Here is a 23532-nt window from a genome sequence, read left to right as displayed (position 1 = left end):
AGCTGGATGAAAAATTAAAAAATATCAACATGTTCTTAAAAAAAAAAAAGGAAAAATAGTGCTTCACATGTCTGAACTCATCTTGTTTGTGTTTGTTTGTTTTGTTCTCTCTCAAAGTTGCAGAGCAGATGCATCATACCGTAAGTGTGAGAACAAAGAATTAGTTTTTAATCAGATAGATTAAAAACTAGTGGAGCATAATCCAATCGCTTGTTGATCTCTTCTTCATAACAATGCCAGCGCTGGAAGGTTTAAGCATCACCTGTTGCAAAGTATTCTTTGATGGCAGTATAGGACTGCAGCATCTTCTCTTGATCCGGTAAAAAACATGCTGTGTCTAACTCATTTTACAGTAATTTTTAAAGTTAAAGTATAGGCTCAATAGTTTGCACAATACAAATTATTCTAGAATAGAAGTGCGCTTCAAATGGGCCACACATAAATTAGTATGAGGAACAGAGCATCATCTTACCAAATTGGATAATTAGATTGAAGAATACAATTCCTCTGCTTGGGATGCCTTCTCACATAGACTGGGTCCTTAGAGCTCTGTGTTACTTCAATCCTCAAATACCTTTCCCCAGTTTGCCAGTGAACAGAGAGGGGCAGAAAATCCTCATGACCGTCACGGGTTAGAGGCTCATGGTTAAACCCATTGAAGCAGAGTAATTACCGTGAAAGCCCGCGGTCCTGAACGCAACATTATGAGCCACTCGTGAACATACAGACGTCAGCTGCTGTGTGCTTGTGTGTGAGCATGTCTGTGTGTTTGGTATTGTATTCACAAATACCCTAATCGTATGCTAATCTAACAGCTACACTTAACTATAGTTTAAAGCTCTACTTACGACGGAAACTGTTATAAAAATGAAATCTCATACTCAGGCCTATATGCTGTGAACATGTTATTGTCCTAACATGAGAAATAGAAAAACAATGTGCATTAGACTCGTATATAGCCATATAAACTTTTGTTAATACAAAAACAAAATGAAAAAGATTCAAGAATTTTATTTGGATGGATGGATTCATTATCCAGACTTTTTTTGTCTCTGCATCTTCACTTTTGTTTAAAGCTCATTTGAGAAAACCTAGATATCATTGGAGAGGAAAAACTTGGAATATATATATGTGTATGCACTTTCTTCCAGTTGAGAGAGAGAATCCCAGATTAATTGAAAAGCTATAGTGCCATGTGAGCGTGAACGTGACACTAAGCGATGCCTTCAGGACCCCTTCTGTACTCAGATAATATATACTGTATATATATTTTTACGTATCTCTTCCTGAACAGTGAAGTGCATCATCTGACTCATTGACAAATATCCCACTGTAAGGCTACGTCCTTATAGTCTTTATTTAAACATTAGGTTTGTTTGCTCTGGATCATCATGCATCCAAGTTTATGAGTATCTGGTGGAAGATGTAGCCTATCTAATGTTTTTGATATTCTCCTCAGAATCAAGACGACTAAACCACGCTTCTGAATAGGCTTAAAAGAACAAGCAGGCAGCCAGACTTCACAGGGGGAAAAAAACACTTTGCTTTTGTCTGCGAAATACAGAATTTGTCCACAAGAGGGAGACTAACTCCTGTGTTTGAGTCTTCTCTCATGTGGAGGCAATTCGGCGTTTCATTTCATTCATATCAATGATAGCATTAAGTAGTTGTTTATATATCAGTATATACGTGTTTCGGCATGCCTGCACTTTTAAATAGTTAGGGGCAAGTGAGAAAAGATAAAGCAGATAATGTATGTGGCTTTACGTGGTAAAATAGAAGCAGTCATTTTGTTATTTTTACAGTCTATGGTTTGTCCTGGTAAGTGCACGAAGACTTCATCACCTAGTTGAATAAACGACATTGATAATAAAAAGTGTATGGCCTCTAATCAGGCAAATAAATGTAAATTCGATTATTTTAAGGAATAATAACGCACTATGCCCTGTTCCTGTCATGTTTGTGCAGCATTAGTTGTGGAAAGAAAATACTTTAACTTGTGTAAAAGCACCATTAAGGACGGTTCCCACGCTACACACTCTTTTATCATTACGCCTCTTATTAGTGACAATGCGAAAATGTATTAATAATATAACTGGGGGGGGGGGGGGGGGGGGGGGGGGGACTATATGAGGAAGCAACAATACCTAATTAAATGAAAGTTTCAGTTTTCACTCAGCAGATGTTTACCTCTCTGTCAGTTATTACGAGACGTTCACGGACATAACGTTAGCCTGGCTCCCCGCCGGTTGAGGGAGTTATTGCTTTTATCGGTTCTTCCGGTCGGCATTTTGAAAGCGAGAGAGACGGGCAGAGGGGAAGATTTATTGTGGACCCTCTTTTTCTCTGATTTTTTTGTTTTGTTTTTTAACCCTGTTATACACGTAAATGTAACATCCAGCGTCTGAAAAAGATCGTCGCCTGATAAGGTCGGTGTGTTTTTCAGGGGATGCTCCTCTTCTTCCCCCTCCCAGCAGCCGATATGCTAGCCGTGAGAAAGAAGAAAATCCCCCGAAGAAGGGAATCACTGCCGTTGTGTTAGCTGATCACTCTGAGGAGCTGTTTGAACAGCGGGACGGAGAGGGAGCTAGAGACTCTTCTCCAGCTCCAGCTGCCATCCTACTCCTGCCCCTGCTCCTCCCCCTCCTCCTCCTCCTCTTCCTTCACCAGAACCACTTCTCTTTCTCATCACATCCAGAGGTAAATAAGCCAGATTCAACAATAACAACCTATTTCCAGATACATCATTTACCTCTCCGGGTGTTTCCGCAGTGTCAGGCAGACCAGGGAGCCGCTGGGGACCGCTAACGGGATTAGCCAAGGGGATAATTTTGATTTGTGATGGGGTCTTTGCTTTGTACCCCAGCCTCCCTGGCGTCGGGTCGGGGTTACGCTTCCTTAGGCAAGTCCGAGGTCCACTTTGCGAGCTAAAGATGCGTCGAAGAAGGCCATAGCAAGTGTGAGTTGAAAAAAAAAACATACACGACCTGTTCGATGAGAATAGCGCCCGGAGTAGGAAGCTAACTGTGTTATAAGCACTCCCGGTGATGCTAGCTAGGCAAGTTACACATATACCTTGTAAGTTAGCATACGTTAGCTAACATCTCCAGTTGTTGCTAGCCGGCTAAGCCTGAGTTGAATTTAGTCACTTTTAAAGACGATGTTATGGTGTTCTTACGCTTAACTGTACCTATTACTTCCTAAATGTAATAACCGGGCAACAATACAGTCATATCTGTTGTTAAGAAGGGCTAATGTTGCTGTTGTAGTATAGGTCAGCCCCGGAAACCCTTTAAAGACTGTAACGTTAACAAAAGAAAGAACTGGAGATGCAACTAGCTTTCATTATTTTCCTTAATGTCTTCGGGTTTGGTTTCGTCGGTTTCCAGAGGCGGAAATGTATGTTATTAAAGTGGAATTAGTCGAAACACAAGGTTAGAGATAAACTGAGTCGCAAAAAGAAACAATAATGGTCGTAACTTTATATCACGATTTATATCCGATAGCTGTTTCTGCCACCTGAGTCTGTTTACAGTGCTGGACATGGCCAACTCCACTTGTACCAGAGCTACATTGGCAGATTTTATTTTATGATTCAGCACCAAATTGTATGTTAGACTTAAGCAGGTTGAATAATGTGAACCTTTAAATATATAAACAATGAAGGTCTTTGTTTACAGAGTCAAAGAGAGGACCAGTGGATGACATGGTTTGGGCACCAGAAGCTGTTTCAAATCAATAACTTATAGAGACATGCCCAGGCTTGATACAGGGCCAGTATTGGCTGTCTACGTCAAAATTGCATTATGTATGCACAGTGTAATAATGCACACTTATGTGTAGACATAGGGTTGAAGCCCTATCTCAGAAGCAGTATTTTGCAGTGATAACGTGGAAAACACTTGGTTATTTAATAATACCTTGTTAACAGTGGACATTCTTTAAGAGTGTATGTTGCCACTTATTGTTTTGTGTCTCTGCAGCATGTCGGAGATGTGAGGAATAGGAAGAGATTGGTGATATTGAGCAGCTTGTGCATTGACACGACCTCTTCACCTCATCTTCAGCATGAATGGTGATATGCCTCATGTTCCCATCACTACTCTTGCTGGAATTGCTAGCCTGACAGATTGTAAGTGAAACAGCATGTCTCTTCATAGTCTAAACACTAACATTTAAATCAAGAAAGTTCAGGTTTGTGTTATTTGCCTCACTTTGGCAATTTCAGGCCAATCCTTGCTGAAGTGGCATAAGACTGGCATTTGTAGGCTCAGATTCACCAAATACAGTGTAAACTTTATATTTACCATAGGCTACTCTTAATATCCACACAATATTGTACCCAACGAAGTGGTAACTTTGTGGATCTGTCATCACTCAGATACTGACATATTTAAGGCCTTTTGACAGAAAGATAAACAAAGATAAATCATGTGTTTTTGGTAGTAGTTTAACATGATTTCTGTTCCCTTTTGAAATCTATTATTATTATTGTCATTATTATTATTATCATTATTATTATTAGTGTAGTTAAATGATGTTGTATTAAATACATGTATCTTAATTTTTGAGACATTTATTCAATTTGACCTGGAATAAAATGAAAATATACTTCAGTTGAAAGAAAATGTGTTTAAAAAACATAGTGTTATTGAGAATTAGCATTTACACCAAGTAGGACACCAGTTTCTTTATTCAAATGATAAATTCTTACATATATATCCAGCTACTAACCTTTTTTTTCTAGAACAGTTTGTTCAAAAAAAGAAATTGGCCCCACTTCTTTTCATTCTGCACCCAACATGTCTTGTCTTTCAAACATCCTTCAGTGTTGAACCAGCTGCCCTTGCCTTCTCCTCTCCCTGCCACCACTGCTAAGAGCCTGCTCTACAATGGAAGGATCTCCGATGAGGTCAGCAGCCTCCTGGTGTGTCGGGACGAGAATCTAGTGACTCAGCTGGCACAAAGCCTCAACCAGGTCTCCACTGAACACATGTAAGTACAACTTAGCAGTCGCACCTAACTGAGAGTTCTTTGAAGAACTACAATTCAAGGACAGAAAACTTGTCAGTGGCCAACATAGTAGGCTTGTTCTAACGCTAAGATTTGATTGGGAAATAGATCATGTAGAAGATGGTAAATTGTCAGTAATATATGTGGAAATGCATTACGATGTGTTACATGATTTGTCCTCAAAGCTGCATTTAGGTCAAACATAGTCTCCAAGTTGACTGGACTATTTTTTTGTTTGCCTTTCAGAGAGTTGAAGGACAACTTGGGAAATGATGAACCTGAGGGTGAAATGCCAATGCTTCTACAAACATTGCTGTCAAGGAACCCCAAAATCTTCAGGGATAAAAGTATGCAAACACACTGCCATGTTTGGTGTAGTAAGGGCAAGACAAGAAGAATGTGACGTTTAAACTTCTGCTAGACCTCACCGATTGAACTCTTTGTCTCTTCTGTAACGTACCATTTAGCTGAGCACTTTTTCTGTTATATTTACTTTTAGTGCCCAGTTTTCACTACATTAGTTTTCCCAAGTACTTCTCATTGGAAATGAGCTGACCTTATCTGAAGGGGAGCCATGAGATAAACATTTAGGTTTTTTACTCTCTTGCCTGGTGATTATTTTGGCTCTTCTTATCTGTGAATGGAGCAGGCTGTAACGTACTGTGTTGAAAAAAAAACCGAGTCTGTTTAAAGGGTAGCTTCAAAAACAGTGGATTGGCCCAAACCTTTGAATTTCTTGAGCCTTGAACATTTGCATAATGAAGAACGTAGCTGACTTGACTGGCAGGTGGACACATTGAAGCCGTTTGTCAAGAGAAGCTGAGGGCCTGTACATCGGCCTGTTTCTATACTGTTATGTGATAATAGCATTTCCAACATGGCGACCACCATTGTTGGGCTTGAAAGTGCTTCATCAGAAACAAATGGTGATGTCACCGAGTGTACTTCCATGTTTCATATACTGGTACTCTGTTGAAAGTAGTCTGTACTGGCCATCGTCATTTAAGGTAGTTGTTTTTATTACTGGTAGCTCTTTTTTTTGGTCAACAAGTGTGTCCAGTGACGGTGATATCTTAAACCCTGTGTCTTTATATCTGAAGTGTCAGGTGTATGCTTTGCCGATATATCTGGTGATGTCGCTGTATATTATAACCTGAGCAATAGATTGATTTTGTCCTTTTATCTTAGGTGTACTGCAGCAGCCATTGATACAACAATATAAGGTGTCTCAGACCCAGGTACATGGGAGTCCAGGATCTAACTACCAGCACACCACTGTCCCTCAAAGTCCCTCTGGGTAAGTCAGAACCAGCATTGCGTCAATTATGAACAAACAAACAAATAAAAGTGTTTCCACATCTGTTAAGACAACTTCATCCTCTCTCACAGATGCTTCACATCCCAACAGTCTGGATCAGGCACTCGGTTTGCACAACAGAGCAGCCCGATACCCAGTCCTTATACCCCTCAGAGTCCTGCAGACTACATGCAGTACAACCCACCCAGCTATTCTCAACACCAACAAACTCATCAAGGTGAGTAGACTTTTAAGTCGGGAAAAATGTGCTGTTTAAAGTGAGCTGCCCGTTTAACCTCGAGTAGGACTAGCAATCTGTAAATGTTGAGTATTAAGAAATAAAAGAAGAAGAATTAGGCGTTTCACGTCTGTGTTTTGGGGGAGTTGCTGGTTTAAATCAAATCAAGTTGGACTTTCAAAAGAAAAGCCCTTTCTACTGAACGCTTTTGTTGTTGATTCTTTATTTTAACAGACACGTTACTGAACTATTTATTGTTCCTTGCTGAACATCAGTTACACTCTAACCTTGAAATATTTAAATATCTTCAAATTCCTCCAACTTTTTTTTCTCCTCTCAGTAAAACAATAATCCTTTCTGTGATGACACCGACTGAATGGTTTTATGTAAATGTAGCTGCTCGCGAGAACTTTGTTAACAGTGCTCTGACCTTTCGACACATTTCTATGAGGATCTGTCGGATAATTAAAAAGACGGAACATGCGTAAACTGACTAATTGTGTTTTTGCTCTCTGTTTTAGTTGCTAGCGTTGTGAGAAATATCCATCACAACAAGGTCTCTGGACAGCTGTCAAGTAATTCATCGCACCATAATGCTGGATTGGGCTCAGATGAAGACTACATGAACATGGCTCACAGACTGGGACATGAGGTAATACCAAGAAGGAAGATATCCTGAAGCAGACTTACAGATAACAACTTCTCAGAGTGCTAATAAATGTCTTCTGCACCTACAGGAGAATGACCCCTCCATGAGGGCCTCCAAGTTTCCGGTTAAATCCCCACAGTCTGTGTGTTCCCCAGCTGGGAGTGAGGAGGCTGTGAAAAGTATGCTGCCTTTGCGAAAACTCAGTTTTTATTATTTTGTGCTTTCGGAATATTCGCAGCATTCATTCTTCGCTAAGACTTATTATTTTGTGTGACATTGCCCTTTATTTCCTTTGTGTTGAAATAGGGTCCAGGCGTACCCTCATCATGCAATCACCCCAACCTGATACGCCACCAGGTGCAGCTCCTGACCTGCTCCTCACCTCTTCTGAACGCAAAAGAAAGCAGAAAGAAAAGATTAAAGAAGAAAACAAGCAGATTGATAATAATGCTTCGTATGGCATTGTCAGCTCTCCAATAAAAGACTCAGCGAAGTTGACTCTAAAACTGACACGAGTGAAGAGTCCGAACACGGATCAGTCACATATCAACTTTCACGAAACGGATTCCATGAATAACAATAGCCAGTTGTCAAGAACCGCCCAGGATTTGACGCAAAAGTTAGGTGCCGAGGAGCAGGAGAACTGTCAGCAGGTTCATGTCCAGCAGAATTCCAAGGAGATCGGAGTCATCGGCGGAGATGTGTTTGATGATTCTGAGATTGACACACTTGTAGAAATTGACAGAATAGAACGCGAGTCTGCAAGTGAGAGGGAAAGGTGGTCTAAAGAAGTCCAGGATAAAGGTAAAAAAAAATTGTTTGTTTTTACCTTTGCCACCATGTGTATTTTTACGGACTGGGTCAGTTTATGCTCATAGAAGGTCTAAGGGATATTTTTTTCTTGCAGATAAACCACTTAAGAAAAGGAAGCAAGACTCATATCCTTTGGAATCTGGAGCCGAGCCAACTGACGGGCAAACTGTAACAGGGGACAACACTGACAGCAAGCTGACACCCAAGAAGACAAATGCTGCAAGTAATGGTTCCAGTCGGCCTGCTTTGATGGTAAGCATCGATCTGCAACAAGCTGGAAGATTGATAAGACAGCCTGTAGTGGTCCTGGAACCCCAGCAGCTGTGTGAGGACCACCTAAAACGAATAAAGTCGAAGAGTGATGGAAAGGTGGATACAGTTGTTGAAAACAGACCTGAGATCATCAAACAGCATTCTGACAAGCCGAGGAAAACTGGCTTAGAAGGGCAACCAGAAACCCCGAAACACAAGCAGGACGGCCGCCGTGAATCCAAACACAGACACGACGGCAAAACTGACAGCAGCAAAGGACTCTCAGATGACAGACGGCCAGATACACCACGGCAGAGACATGAGAAGCATTCAGACTCAGGCCACAAAGAAGAAAAGAATCACATCAGTCACAGATCCAGTGTCAGCCAAACCAAGACTCCAAAAACTCCAAAAGAGGTGGAGCGTAACTCCAGACAGGAGGAAGACAGAGCAAGAGATAAAGATAGAGATAGAGAAATGGTTACAGATAGAGATATGGATAAGAATAGAGAAAAGGAAAAGGATAGAGATAGAGTGAAAGAAAGGACTAAGGATAGAGATAGAGACAGAGATAAAGATAGAGAAAGAAAAAGGGACAAAGACAGGGACAGAGACAGAGACAAAAGCAGAGACAAAGAAAGGGACAGGGATAAAGACAGGGAAAGAAAAAACAAGACATTCTCAAGTGAGAATTGCAAAAAACCCTCCCCTGACCAGGATAATAAACCTGACAGCGCTAGAATAAAGCAAGATGGAAGCAGAAAATCCAATGACCTCAACGGTCGACAGAGGACAGACGGTCCTAGCCTTCAAAATGCCCACCATAAGGATGAGACGAAGAGTGGTGAAGGCCAAGTAAGCTGCCAAGCGTCAAGCAAGCCGCAGTCTGTGGAGACAAAAGCTAGTGAGTTCCCCTCATACCTGCTGGGTGAAAAGAAAGGAAGTCTGAAGAACTTTGTCATTCCTAAATTGAACCGGGAAGGAAAGGATTCTCAACAGCCGAGCAAAGCGAAAGACGTCTTTGTTGAGCCCCGAGTCCGGCTGGAGAGAGTGTCACTGTTAAAGAACTTAAGCAAAGCATCGAAGCCTGTTGTCGTGGTTAAGAAACTCAGTATCGACGAGGTCAAAAGCATCATTAAGGAAAGCAGGGGTGCTCACAGATCCAAGAACTCATTTGACAAATCAGGGAGAGGTATGAAACACTTTGTTTATTGAACATGTACACTGAATGGTTGGGGGAACCAGCATCTAAACAATTATTATCCAATCAGCCCTTTATCCAAATGTAAAGTAGATAATGAAGTGTTTCTTATTAGTTCTGTCCATCACTCCCTGCTGAAATTCCACTCACTTCTTGTGCTTGCAGAGATGTCGCTACACGAGAAGACACACAAAAGAATGCACAGCATGATCAGCAAGAAATCCAAGTACGCTGAGGTGGACTCCGATGAAGATGGTGAAGGAGACTCTGACGATGAGTGTCAGTTTTTGAAGCTAAAATATCAAAATGTTTACACACAAACACATACCAGCACTATAACGTCTATCATATTGTTTACATTCAAAGTCTCTGTTACTGTTACAGCTGCAAGGAAGAGGCACAAGAAACATCACGACAAGACTTGGAAGTCCGATGAGAAGAGAGGTACAGGAGATCATCGTACCCACAATGCTCGGCGGGGGTCAGGCGGCCGTCACCGTGAATTGAGCTCGGATCATTCGGATGGCGGCTCTCCTCCTCCGAGCCTGAGTGATGGTGAGGCTTTACTCAGCTTTCCAGTGGACATAGGCGTAATAGCAGAGAAGACATCTTGCTGACAGTGCTCATAGTCCTTTTATATCTATCAATCAATCAATCAATCTTTATTTGTATAGCGTCAATTCATAACAGGCGTTATCTCGAGACACTTTACAAAAGCAGGTAAAGGACCTTACTGTTTGTCTGTTAACATTAACGAAAGAGCAGGTAACAAGACCATGCTCATTGTTTTGTTTACAAAAAGCAGGTAAAGGACCTTACTTATGGCTATATTACAAGAGCCCAGCTTAATCCGTCATAGCGTGGCAAGAAAAAACTTCCTTTTAACAGGCAGAAATCTTCAGCAGACCCGGGCTCATGACGGAACAGCCATCTGTTAAACTGTGCTGGGCTTGAAAATGGGATGGGGGAGATGGGACAAGATGCAGAAAGAAGAATAGGATAGGATATTTATTTAGTGTATATTTAGAGATCTAAATTAATCAATAACCTGATTCCTCCTGGGAACATGATGTCCATTGTTGTTTGTATAGGTCATTCCAGATGTGTTTGTTCACCACCTTATTTGCTTTTATGAAGGTTTATTCTCTGATGGGCCCACTGCCCAACAGAACTGTAGTATTGCTTAATATCTAAATTATGTAATCTGAAACTGTTTTTTTTATATTGTATTATATTGATATTGTTTTTCTTGCTGCTGGTGTTGTTTAACCGTCTGCCATTTGAACCAGAGATCAGTCACGCCAATTCCCTCTCGATTAAAATTCAGTGATTAAGCTTAAAGCAAGAATGTGCCACCTTTTGATCCAGTAGATGTCGCCCTTGAGCACCAGCGCGAACATCTCCAGCTGCATTGCTGTGCTAGCAAGCTAATGGTAGCTCCCTTTAGTTAGCTCGTAGCTTCACATTCAGAAAACCCTTGTGTGACATTTAAATAAGCAGTCAGTGCAGCATGTTATTCTTCTTTTCTTTACGCCCTCGCTTAAACAACTTTCATACACAAGGGCAAGTGCAGCCGGCCGTCTCGTCCATTTGAACACAATGTAGAAATGACACACTCAGACAACTCAGCGACCAGGGTGTCACACTCCTTGTAGACAGTCATGACTCAGAGAGTTATGTTCATAGGATTTACTGGATTTTTGCTAGATCTATGTGCAAAATGTTGCATATTCAGCCTTTAAGTTGCTGCTTTCTTTGACTAATGTCATCATGTTTGTCTCTCTGTCCAGTTGCCAAAAAACTGAAGAAACAGAAACAGAAAAACAAAAAGTCCTACGACTCCAAGCTGACACACGAAGGTATTGTTTTGCCACGTTTTGAAAAGTTTTCAAAGATTTTAATGAATTTGACATGTGATCACATTTGACATTTATGTTGACGTTCATTTCACAGAGATAATGGACTCCTCCACATTTAAGAGATTCGCTGCCAGTGTGGACAACATTCTTGAGAACCTTGAAGATGTGGACCTCACTAATGCAGGTAAACGTTGAGTGGTGCACAAATTCAGATATTATTCGTTTTTTGTTGCCTGCTTTTTTTAGCAAAGGTAAATACACAACCTATGCTCCTAAACAGATGACGATGAGATACCTGAAGAGCTCTTACTTGGAAAGCACCAACTGAGTGAGTTAGGCAGCGATTCTGCTAAGATGAAAGCTATGGGCGCCTTTAACAAGGTAAGAAGAACATGTTAGCACAGGGTAATGAATAATATTTGGTTGTTTCAAACCTGTAGAACACAGCAGAATCATTATGAAACTTACTGCCCATTCTGTCATCCACAGTTCCCCTCTGAGAAACTGGTGAAAATCCTGAATATCCTGGAGAAAAACATTCAGGACAGTGTCAAACTTTCCACATTAATGAATCATGTAAGTGGTCAGGCCGATATTATGCTTTTACCAAAGAGATTATGATTTTTTTTCTGCAGGTTTAGTTGTAATAAGAGTTTTTTGTTTTTTTTCTCCACATTTGTAGGGTAATGATTCAATGGATGAGGAGCGTCTATGGCGGGACCTTATCATGGAGAGGGTGACCAAATCTGCTGATGCCTGCCTTACTGTCCTCAACATCATGACATCTCCAAAAATGCCAAAGGCTGTCTATTTGGAGGACGTGATCGAGAGGGTGTTGCAGTACACCAAGTACCATCTGCAAAACTCTTTGTACCCGCAGTATGACCCGGTCTACAGAGTGGGTCCCCATGGAGGTTTGTTGTTTTTTTATTTCTTCAGAAAAAAATCTAGATCATCTACAGCTACTATATTTGTATGTGTTTAAATTTCATCTATTAGCAAGCTGCTTCGAACATCAACTAAAACTGAAAGCAAATGTGACACCTTTAGAGATTTCTGAAGACAACAGATTAGTATCAACCATACATTCCTAAAGCCAACTCCTGTTTGACCCAAGTGGCAACCTGGGGTCTTGAAAAATGAAGCCAATGCGGAAGTGCAAAATCCTGCAGTTTGTCGACTTTACGCTTGAGGCTGGCTCCATGAGCCCAGAAGACACATAAACACCTCAGCCAAATAGTCTGTTTTAACAGCAGAAATGTGCATGTATACAGTCTGATACAGTTTATGAACGATGACTGTTATTCATAGTTGGGCGTGTTAGGGTAAGGCAGCGTTTCCAGCATGGCGTCTGCAGGCGATGAGCCTCTGGAACCCTCCCGTCCGTTACAGATTGTCCACTAATATTTTCAGTCTATTGTTTGACCTGCAAGCCTTGGTGGTTTAGTTATAGCGGTTACGTTTAAATATGTTATGGTGGTTATTTTTCATTCTATTCTCTCTTAGGTGGCTTGCATACTTCAAAGTCCAAGAGAGCAAAAACCTCCACCCACAAACAGAAGGTGGTCGTCATGCTCTACAACAAAGTGTGTGATATTGTCAGCAACATGGCGGAGCTCCTGGAGATCCAGCTGCTGACAGACACCACTATTCTCCAGGTAAGACTGGCCTGACGTCAACTTCTAAACACAGCTTACTTTTGACTGGTTCTAACTCACTACACTGCCCCTGTGTCTATTTTGTTTTTTTAGGTGTCCACTCTGGGTATCACACCATTTTTTGTGGAAAATGTCAGTGAACTGCAGTTATGTGCCATCACACTAGTAACAGCTGTAAGTCTGCTGCGGCATGCAGTTTTTATTTTAGTCCAGGAGAAGTATTTCAGTGCTTTATTTCATGCATGCATCGACTCTCCAATTCAACTCTTGCACAGGTGTTCTCACGATACGAGAAGCACAGGCAGCTCATCCTTGAAGAGATCTTCACCTCCCTGGCTAGACTGCCTACAAGTAAACGCAGCCTCAGGAACTTCAGGTAACCTAAACAAGAGTGAATAAGAGAAGTTCATTCATTCACTCGGCAATTTTCAGTAAAACTAAGGAACTTTGCGTCTCCTATTTCCACAGGCTGAACAGCAATGATTCCGATGGAGAGCCCTTGTATATCCAGATGGTGACAGCTCTGGTTTTTCAGCTCATCCAGTGTGTGATAAACTTCCCGGAGAGGGACTCAGAGGATGAGCATAGTAAGAAGGTAACAAACCACTTACTGTATATTTAAACATGTTTCTCTTTGGTGTTTTTGATTGATACTTGTTTTACATTTTTGATTTTCTTTTTTCTTCCAAAGGTGGATAGAGACATTTTTATCACAAACTCTTATGAAACAGCCATGAGGACGGCTCAGAACTTCCTATCAGTGTTTCTTAAGAAGTAAGTTTAGGTTCCAATTCACATTACACAACATATTTGCTTGGTCTCACTTGTTCCTCTTCTGGGTCAAACCATAATCTATAGATTGGTTAGCTTTTATCTGTAGACTGTGACCCGGGCCTTTTTTTTTTTTTTTTTTTTTTACACTTTTTGTTGTCCTGATGAATAACAGGTACAACAAGTTTTGTAACTACTTCAATAGATACATTTAGCCCGCAGCAACACGACACCCTGTATATACCGTATATGAGAGTTTCTGGGCCACTCTGGCTCAATCGATGATGTTGTTTGTGTTATTTTGTGACTTTGTGTCTTAAATTGTTTGCCCAAGTGCAACACAATATTCATGCAAAACACAATCAAATAAAGGCATCAATAGACTAGCAGCCTCGGTGTTCTGTCAGATTTAAAAAAACTGTTTTTATCAATATAGTCTGGTGGTCTCTGAGAGCGATTTAACAGCTGTTTGTAGATAAACAAATACAAAGCATGTTGCTCTTAAACACTATCGCTGTAGGAACCTTCTATAACATCTGTAACAGATTGTGTGCTTTAAAATCATGATATTTCGTGATAAAATGTGTTTTTAAAGACTCTTTTCTTGTTTGTAAGGTGTGGCAGTAAGCAGGGAGAGGAAGACTACAGGCCACTGTTTGAAAACTTTGTTCATGACCTGCTGTCTACAGTCAACAAGCCTGAATGGCCTGCAGCAGAACTGCTGCTCAGTTTGCTGGGCCGCCTGTTGGTGAGTCGCATCATTCCTTCAAAAAAATAAATAAATAAATATACGTATCCCTCAGCATCTGTCCTATAGACACAGCGGCTGATTTTTCTCTCTCCCCACTTCCTGTGCTCCAGGTGCACCAGTTCAGTAACAAGCAGACAGAGATGGCACTCAGGGTGGCATCGCTTGACTACCTCGGCACCGTCGCTTCCCGCCTGCGTAAAGATGCTGTCACAAGCAAGATGGACCAAAAGGCTATTGACCGCATCCTCAGAGAGGTAGACCACATAATTAAGAAGTTGTAAATTATGATCATCAACCATGGCATTGAACTGCTTTTGAGATGCTCCTGCGTATCGATCTCCTCACAGACTCCAGGCGATGATGAGATTCAACAGCTCCAGAAGGCTTTGCTAGACTATCTAGATGAGAACATTGAAACAGATCCAGCTCTAGTGGTGAGTGTTTTATAAGAATACACTAAGCTGTGTATTCACAAAAGTTCACGTTATTACTTTTTAAATGGTTAGACACAGAACATTAGACAGGGCCTGCCTTTAAATGTTCTACAATTTTCCTCACATATGTATATCTTTGTTTCATTTAGTTTGCCAGGAGGTTTTATATTGCCCAGTGGTACCGGGACACTACAAGTGAGGCAGAGAAAGCCATGAAGTCACAAAACGAGGATGACGATGTAAGAGGTCGGCATCACTCCCATGATGTGGACTCGACTGCAGAGATCATGCAGAAGGCCGAGACACGAAAGAAATTCCTGCGCAAGATCATCAAGACACACCCATCCCAGTTCAGATCTCTGAAGTATGAACTGCTTTGTTGTGAAGCGCTGTACTTTAAGCTGTTTCACTTTTTGACCTATCCTGATGAAATGAAATGAGCTTCTTTTTTTTTTTTCTTCCAGATTAAACTCGGACACGGTGGACTATGAGGACTCCTGTCTGATTGTCAGATACCTGGCCTCCATGAGGCCGTTTGCACAGAGCTTTGATATTTATTTATCACAGGTAAGAAGATTCGTTCACAGTAAATGCCAGTTAGACATTATATTTTGTTGGCTGTCACTATTTATAACTCATATTGTCTCCCTTGCATAGATTCTGAGAGTGCTGGGTGAGAGTGCCATTGCAGTCAGAACTAAAGCCATGAAGTGTCTGTCTGAAGTAGTAGCTGTCGATCCAAGTATTTTGGCACGGGTATGTCATCCAGTATTGGCTGCTACACATCTCGAACACTTTAAAGATTTTAAAGATGAAACTTTAAATCGAACACTATTTTCCCACTAATGTTTTTTTTCTTTTTTTTTAACTTTAGAAAAATGTCTTTGAAAATGTAAATTTGAACAAGAGATTCAGTTTTATGATGTTGGTTGTTATGACATATTTGGGCAGCAGTAGCTCAGTCTGTAGGGACTTGGATTGGGAACGGGTGGGTCGCGGGTTCAAGTCCCGATGCGGAACAAAAATATGGAAGTTTGTCTGGTTACTGGAGAGGTGCCAGACCACTTCTCGAGCACTGCTGAGGTGCCCTTGAGCAAGCCACCGCACCCCCACCAGCTCAGGGGGCAGGCACCGCACTCTGACATCTCTCCATTAATGCATGTTCGCAGGTCCCGCTTGTGCATGTGTGTGATTCAGGCCTGTGTGTGTGAGAAGCATGTCTCTAAAATAACAGAGTATGAACCACAATGTCCCCCTCTGGGATTAATAAAATAATAATTTTATAATAAAATATATGAAATAAATAAAAAAACAGTTTATCACAGCAAAACCAACAATAACTTGTATCCCCTTCCTTTTTCCCAGTTGGACATGCAGCGTGGGGTTCACTGTCGCCTCATGGACAACTCCACCAGTGTGCGAGAGGCTGCTGTGGAGCTCCTTGGTCGTTTTGTGCTGAGTCGTCCTGAGCTCATCGAGCAGTATTATGACATGCTCATAGAAAGAATACTGGTAAGTGTTTATGGTTCCCTTTTAAACATTTTAGTGTCCCATTTTCAGGATTACATAGATTTTTGCTCATCCACTGTCCTTCTCTCTTGAGTTCGTACAAAGTAATTGGCCAAGTGGAACTATGTCATGAACTTGGGCAAACTCTGACCTAAGAGTTCATTTAAAGTGCTAAAGGTCAGCTGAGGTAAAATTAGGATTTCCCCACACTGCCACCTAAAGACCACATTTTAAACTGCAACCAGTTTGAATTTTGAATTTGAAATTGTGTTCCAAATTCCCTCACTATTAAGAAGCATTTTTTAAACATTATTTGTTGAATTCTGTTGACAAATAAAACAACAAATAGATAAAATGACAGTGAAAGAAAAGAAAAAAAAATTACTTATTAAGCCAGTCTATTTTCCTTATGTCATGTTGAATGATACTTGAAAGTGTTTGGATTTTTTAAATAATGATTAAAATGTATTTATTTTATTTAAATCATCTGTGTGTCATTTTTTTTTATTCAAACAGGACACAGGTATTAGTGTAAGAAAGAGGGTCATTAAAATCTTAAGGGATATTTGCCTGGAGCAGCCAGACTTCCACAAGATCACCGAGATGTGTGTCAGGATGATCCGAAGGGTCAATGATGAAGAGGGGATCAAGGTTTGTTTGATTTGATTCATGAATGGCATTTGTAGTTGTGTGCACACTTTGGATCCATAACTACATTTCTATTTGCAGAAACTAGTGAATGAAACATTCCAAAAACTCTGGTTCACCCCTACACCGAGTCACGACAAAGATGCCATGACCCGAAAAATCCTAAACATCACAGACGTGGTAAGTAACATTTTCAGCAATATACTGTATGTTACCGAAAATATTATAAAATGAAATGTGTTCATAATCTGACCCATGCTATTCTGCATTTTATTCCAGGTGTCAGCATGTAAGGATTCAGGTTACGACTGGTTTGAGCAGCTTCTCACAAATGTGAGTTGTCGTTTGTAAATATCTCAGGAGCAGCTCCTATCTTTACAAAAGCTGCTGTAGGAACAAGCTTCTAATCTGACTTCTGCATGTTTGTGTACTTTTCAGCTGCTGAAATCAGAGGAGCAAGCTTCATACAAACCTGCTAAGAAGGCCTGTGTTCAGCTGGTGGACAATTTAGTGGAACACATACTGAAACACGAGGAGTCGCTTGCAGGTAATTCAAGAAAGACTGTATCATGTTTAACTGTGTGCTGTGACAGATGTAACTTCTTTTTTTTTTTGTATTTCAGACTGCGAAGACAAAGGGGTGAACTCAGGTCGTCTGGTGTCATGCATCACCACGCTCTTCTTGTTCAGCAAGATCAGAGCACAGTTAATGGTCAAACATGCCATGACTATGCAGCCCTACCTGACCACCAAGTGCAATGTAGGTCCAGCATTCCGATCAGTACAAGCCTGCTTCAGATGATAAGAAAACCAGTATTTGAGGCTAGTGCCTACAGGATATACAATGAGCTACACAAAACAGAAAGTTGTGTTGTAGGGCCATCTAGTGGCAGCTAAATGAAAACACATGTTCAGCACAGAGATTATCACATCTTGGAGCCGAGATAAAGGTTACAGTCATTGAGGGATTGCTATTTTATTTTTTTTGTCAACATTTCAGACTCAGAATGACTTCATGGTGATATGTAACGTGGCAAAGATTCTGGAGCTTGTTGTGCCTCTGATGGACCACCCAAGCGAGACTTTCCTTACCACCATAGAAGAAGACCTGATGAAGCTCATCATCAAATACGGCATGACGGTAGGGTCATATAAAGCCCACAGCTGTACATATGGATCTAAAAATAATATAAACTCAAACAGATGTGTAACTACAGGACTAAAGATGCATATTTGATGTAATCGTGTTATCTTGTGTGTCCTGTCGTCAGGTTGTCCAACACTGTGTTAGCTGTCTCGGTGCAGTTGTGAATAAGGTCACACACAACTACAAGTTTGTCTGGGCTTGTTTCAACCGGTACTACGGTAAGTCTTCTCCACTGTAACATAGATTTTCCCAATTATCCTAATAAACCATAAAGTGCAACACTTGGTACATTTGTTTTAGCATGCTTGTAATGGACAGCCTGTTCGTTCTCCTTTAAATGTAAGGCCACATGTTAAGCATACACTCATTTCTTCTTCTTCTCACGTCCCTTTCTTTAGGAGCTCTGGCAAAACTGAAAACACAGCACCAAGAGGACCCCAACAGCTCCACTCTGGCTACTAACAAACCCACTCTCCTGCGCTCACTGTTCACTGTGGGGGCTCTCTGTCGACACTTTGATTTTGACCAGGAGGAGTTTAAGGGGGCCAACAAGGTAAACACCAACTATCTGCTCAAGCTAGCTGTGACTGTGCGGACCAACTTTCCAAACCTGCTTTGACATGCTGTCTCCTCATGTGTTTTGGTTTTTTTTAGATTGTCATCAAGGACAAGGTTTTGGAGCTTCTGTTGTACTTCACCACTCATGAAGATGAGGAGGTCCAGATCAAGGCCATCATAGGTCTAGGTACAGTGCACCCCTTGTAAAAGCTGTGTTTAAACTATTATTTAAAGGGTGACGCTCACTTATTCTTCACATTGTCCTGTCTTTGACACACGTTTCCTCAGCAGCAACTTATTTCATTTAAATCTTTTCCATTATCTCAAGGCTTCCAGTTCATCATGCACCCAGAGCTCATGTTTGTGCAGGATGTGAAGGTTCTCTATAATGGCAACTTGTCAGATGAGAACAGTTCAGTCAATCTGAAGATCCAGGTGTTAAAAAACCTGCAGACGTACTTGCAAGAGGAGGACTCTCGAATGCAGGAGGCTGATCGTGAATGTAAGTTCATCTGAGATACATGCGAATACACCTGTTTGTCAGTTATCACCATTGACCAGGATTGAGCTGATGTCTTCTTTGTTTTGTTTTAACAGGGAAGAAGCAAGCGAAGCAGGAGGATCTCAAAGAATTGGGGGATGTTGCATCAGGAATGAGCAGCTCCATAATGCAGATTTACCTGAAGCAGGTGTTGGAGTCTTTCTTTCACTCACAGTCCACTGTGCGACACTTTGCATTAAGTGTGATTACTCTGACTCTCAGCCAAGGTCTCATCCACCCAGTTCAGGTGTGTTAACAGTCTCACGTACTTATTAAGTCTCAAAATTACAGCACCTCTTACCAGCATTATTCTCTTGTGATTCAACAATTGTTTATTTCTGTTTAGTGTGTGCCCTACTTGATTGCCATGGGGACAGATCCCGAACCAACCATGAAGAATAAGGCCGATCAGCAACTGGTGGAGATTGACAAGAAGTATTCAGGCTTCATTCACGTGAGTGTTTCACTAAACCCAACACTGAAAGCTCCATGGAAGGAACACACACACACACACACACACACACACAGAAAACAGTTCTTTACTATTATTACATAAATGATGTCCTTGTTTACATGTATTCTTCAGTGAAGACTATTGGAACACTTTGAGAACTGTAAAAACAAACAAGACAATTTACAAGTTAAGCTGAGGTTTAACTTGACGTGCCCTGCTGTACAGTCACATGACTTGCTTCAAAATGTACTGACCAGGACAATGTAACAAGACTTTGACCTATAGAATACCTAAATAACAGAACAACAGATGTTTAAGGATTTCTCATGAAAAACAGTTTAGCAATTATCATAGGAAAAAGCCTTAGTCAGGGCTTAACAACTGACTGTGTTGTCATGTCAACAGATCCAGTCCTAAATAGTGAAAGACCGTAATATTTACTCAGCACAGTCTCTTATGAAAATAGCTTTGATTCATGTATTAAAAAGTGCTGTATTATAACAAGTGAACAAAAAGAATTAAAAACAACTTGACAAAATAATTTGTCACATAATCAGGTTTTTGAAATGACTGAGTGAGTAGTAAGAAGCGATTGATGCACAGGTGACTTTTTCGAAATCAGCAGGAGATTTTAGTCAGTTGTCTTATTTGAGCAAAGCAGGACTGAATCGCTTCGGTCACCTGGCAATCAGAAGGAGTGTTGTCAGTGTTCTGTGTACTAGCTGAGTTGTTTGTCTCTGTGTGTTCACAGATGAAGGCTGTAGCTGGACTGAAGATGTCCTACCAGGTGCAACAGGCCATAAATGGATCCAAAGGCAAAGTTGTTCGAGGTTTTCGCCCCGAAGACTCAGACTCTGCACTTTGCTCTCATCTCTACTCTATGGTCCGTGGGAACCGACAACACAGACGGGCATTCCTCATCTCCCTGCTCAACTTGTTTGACGACAGCTCTGTAAGTGCAACTCTCCCCTGATAACTTCTCATTGTTTATGTTTAAACATCTAAATCACTGCTTATAAATGGTTCCTGTAAGTAATGAGGCTCTATTTTCTCTTTGCAGAAAACAGATGTAAACATGCTGCTGTTCATAGCAGACAACCTGGCCTGCTTCCCGTTCCAGACCCAGGAGGAGCCTCTTTTCATCATGCACCATGTAGATATTACTCTGTCCGTCTCTGGTAGCAACCTGCTGCAGTCTTTCAAGGAGGTGAGAAGCTTTGTTAGTGTATAACTTAGGTTCTTCTGTATCATGAGATTGGGTTTTACATCCATTGTATATCTGGTCCGTGCTTACGTTTATTTATTTTATCCGTTTAGTCTTTAAGGAAAGGACCTGTGCAGCAGGAAAAGAAAATGAAGACAAAGAAGAAGATAAAAAACAAGAAGAAGAAGAAGAAGAAGAAGAAGAAACAGTCTCATAGGAGGAAACACAGCTCTGATGAGGAGGAGGACGAAGAGAGCAGTAGCAGCTCCAGCTCCAGCAGCAGCAGCAGCAGTAGCAGTAGCAGCAGTAGTAGCAGCAGTGAGGAGGATGAGGTGATGGAAAAGAAAAAGAAATCTGGGGCTGCAGATTCGGACTCTGACCTGGATGACGAGGAAGCAGTGATGCTCCGTCTACCTGAAAACCCGGTCCCACTGCTGGACTTTGCCAGTGCTTCGCAGGGAATTCTGCTGCTGCTGATGCTCAAACAGCATCTGAAGAATCTGTACGGCTTCTCAGACAGGTAGGCCAAGACGAGTACGAGAGTTTTGACACCTTTCGTTAGTCGTGCAGTAGTTTGCATGGAACTGATCTTTATCTTGTTTGTTCACAGCAAAATCCAGAAATACTCACCGACCGAGTCTGCTAAAGTGTATGACAAAGCAGTGAACAGGAAGTCTAAGGTGCACTTCAATCCACGTCAGACACTGGAGTACCTGAAGAGCGATTTATCTAACATGGATCTCAGTCGCGATACCAAGAGGAATATTGTCAAACAGTATTTGGACGTAAGCACTCAGGGCTTCTGCTTTACTTCATTCATGTGTTATTTCTGTCCCTGAAATTAAAATAAAGACATTGTACACAGTCTAAAAGCCATTTTCTAAATAAAATGTTTTGTTACTTTGCAGAGAAATATCTCAATATTGGCTGGGAATATTCACATAAAAAAAGAACTCTTTAACTGAAGCACCTCCTGTTATTATCACTTAGTTCAAGGTTCTGATGGAGCACTTGGACCGTGAAGAAGAAGACGAGCAGGGTGAAGCAAGTGCCAATGCCAGAAACAAAGCCATTACTTCACTGCTGAAGGGCCCCAAGTCCTTGAACCACAACCACAATAATCACACGGCTCCAGTGGAGACTGATGAGGAGGAGAGTGAGGACGAAGAGCCCCATGCGGTAAGAATCTAAAACTATTTCTGCAGTTGCAATCCCTAAAGGTTTCAGTGTTAACCTAAGAAAAGAAAAAAAGAACTGGTTACACTTTGTATTATTGAGGTTTCTTTTAGATATCCCAATAGTAATCAAATGAAAATGTTTGTAATGCATCACAAATAAATGTTGAATGATTTTTTTAACATTATGGGTTCATGAAGACACACTTCCTACTTGCCAAGGGTTGTTGAAAAACATTTAGAATATATGTAGTGTATAATATGCTTCCATCAATTGGGTACACAACATTTGCAATCATTTGTATCATAGTTTGGATGATTCCTGTGTTCATGACGGAGGCGCTCTGCTTCTTCTTTCTGCAGCGAAAACCAAAAAAGGCTGGGGATTCTGCCGAAGATTCAGGTCACATGAACGAGAAAGTGGAGGCCATGGACGTCATTGCCATCTGCCGTCCTAAATATAAAGACCGACCACAGATTGCCAGGGTCATCCAGAAGACCAAAAATGGCTACAGTATACACTGGATGACTGGAACTTACTCTGGGCCCTGGGCTGTGGCAAAGAAACGGGACGGTCGCAAAAAGGTGCCTTGGGTTGACACTATCAAGGAGTCGGACATTATTTACAAGAAAATCTCCTTGACGAGTGGAAACAAGCTGACGAACAAAGTGGCACAGACGTTACGGGCTCTTTATGCTGCTAAAGAGGGGAACAAGAGTTAAACGACTGAAGTATCTCAGACGGAAACCCCAGCCCAAATCTATGGCGATTTGATATGTTACAGAGAGAGAAAATGAAGCCTGTTTAGATTTGAGAAGTATTGTGAACACTGGTTTGTTTGATTACAGACACGTTTAACTTTAACACAAGAAAAAAAGAAGGAAATGTTTTGGGGGGGGGACATTGTGTGGGAATTCCTTCGCTGTTGTGCAGCAACTTTGTTGTTTGATTTTTACTCCCACTGTATCATAGTTTAACTACACACATGTTTATATCTGAACATAATTCTGTAAAAAGTAAACTGAATGTTGGAAATTAGTGTATGATGTTCTTAATAAAGTGTTTTCGGAGTTTAAACTAGCACCAGCTGGTTGTATTCACTTGACCTGAGCTCCAACAACTATTAATCTTCTTTCCTTTTCTTGTTCAATACATTTTGTTGTTCACCAACACTGTGTAACGGAGTATCTTTGATATAATTTATTTATGTTAAGAGCAGTGCAGTATCTGTGCCTATATGCAGGGGAAGTTGTTTTTAATATAGATTTTGATGTTATAGAACACAGAACAAGAAAAAAAGTGATTCACCGCTCTTCTGTTTCAACAAATACTGCAATAAATTTTCCTATGTCTTTGTTA

General features: G+C 41.0%; 2 protein-coding genes across 5 annotated transcripts in view; one reads left to right on the top strand and one right to left on the bottom strand.

The window, feature by feature from the left end:
- The window catches only part of mlana (melan-A), a 6325-nt gene extending 2394 nt beyond the window's left edge, over window positions 1-3931 (bottom strand). Inside the window, exons 1-2 of one of the 4 annotated variants that reach the window (XM_079364368.1) lie at window positions 3076-3931; window positions 2753-2927 (exon numbers count right to left, since the gene is read on the bottom strand). The gene's annotated coding sequence lies outside the window, so the exon portion shown is untranslated. Of the gene's footprint in view, window positions 1-472; window positions 1026-2190; window positions 2279-2752 lie in introns of those variants that run through there. The other 3 variants (XM_079364367.1, XM_079364370.1, XM_079364369.1) reach the window with 3 other exon arrangements.
- On the top strand, window positions 2253-23532 carry LOC306836957 (nipped-B-like protein B). The gene is made up of 47 exons (XM_079364362.1): window positions 2253-2700; window positions 3984-4132; window positions 4830-4995; window positions 5260-5360; window positions 6202-6310; window positions 6403-6548; window positions 7070-7200; window positions 7286-7376; window positions 7504-8001; window positions 8105-9454; window positions 9629-9742; window positions 9848-10018; window positions 11254-11322; window positions 11417-11506; window positions 11603-11703; window positions 11812-11898; window positions 12005-12236; window positions 12829-12980; window positions 13074-13154; window positions 13256-13356; window positions 13449-13575; window positions 13672-13754; window positions 14367-14499; window positions 14613-14756; window positions 14850-14936; window positions 15086-15300; window positions 15401-15503; window positions 15594-15692; window positions 16302-16448; window positions 16962-17096; window positions 17175-17273; window positions 17373-17426; window positions 17532-17640; window positions 17717-17853; window positions 18094-18234; window positions 18365-18458; window positions 18639-18793; window positions 18895-18985; window positions 19127-19300; window positions 19396-19586; window positions 19686-19793; window positions 20545-20745; window positions 20854-21000; window positions 21111-21517; window positions 21608-21782; window positions 21988-22176; window positions 22536-23532. The coding sequence occupies exons 2-47, from the start codon at window positions 4069-4071 to the stop codon at window positions 22893-22895; spliced, it is 7959 nt and encodes a 2652-aa protein (XP_079220488.1). The 5' UTR covers window positions 2253-2700; window positions 3984-4068; the 3' UTR covers window positions 22896-23532.

Source organism: Symphodus melops (assembly GCF_947650265.1).
Source record: "Symphodus melops genome assembly, chromosome: 16".
NCBI lineage: Eukaryota > Metazoa > Chordata > Actinopteri > Labriformes > Labridae > Symphodus > Symphodus melops.
This window is presented reverse-complemented; position numbering and strand designations above follow the sequence as displayed.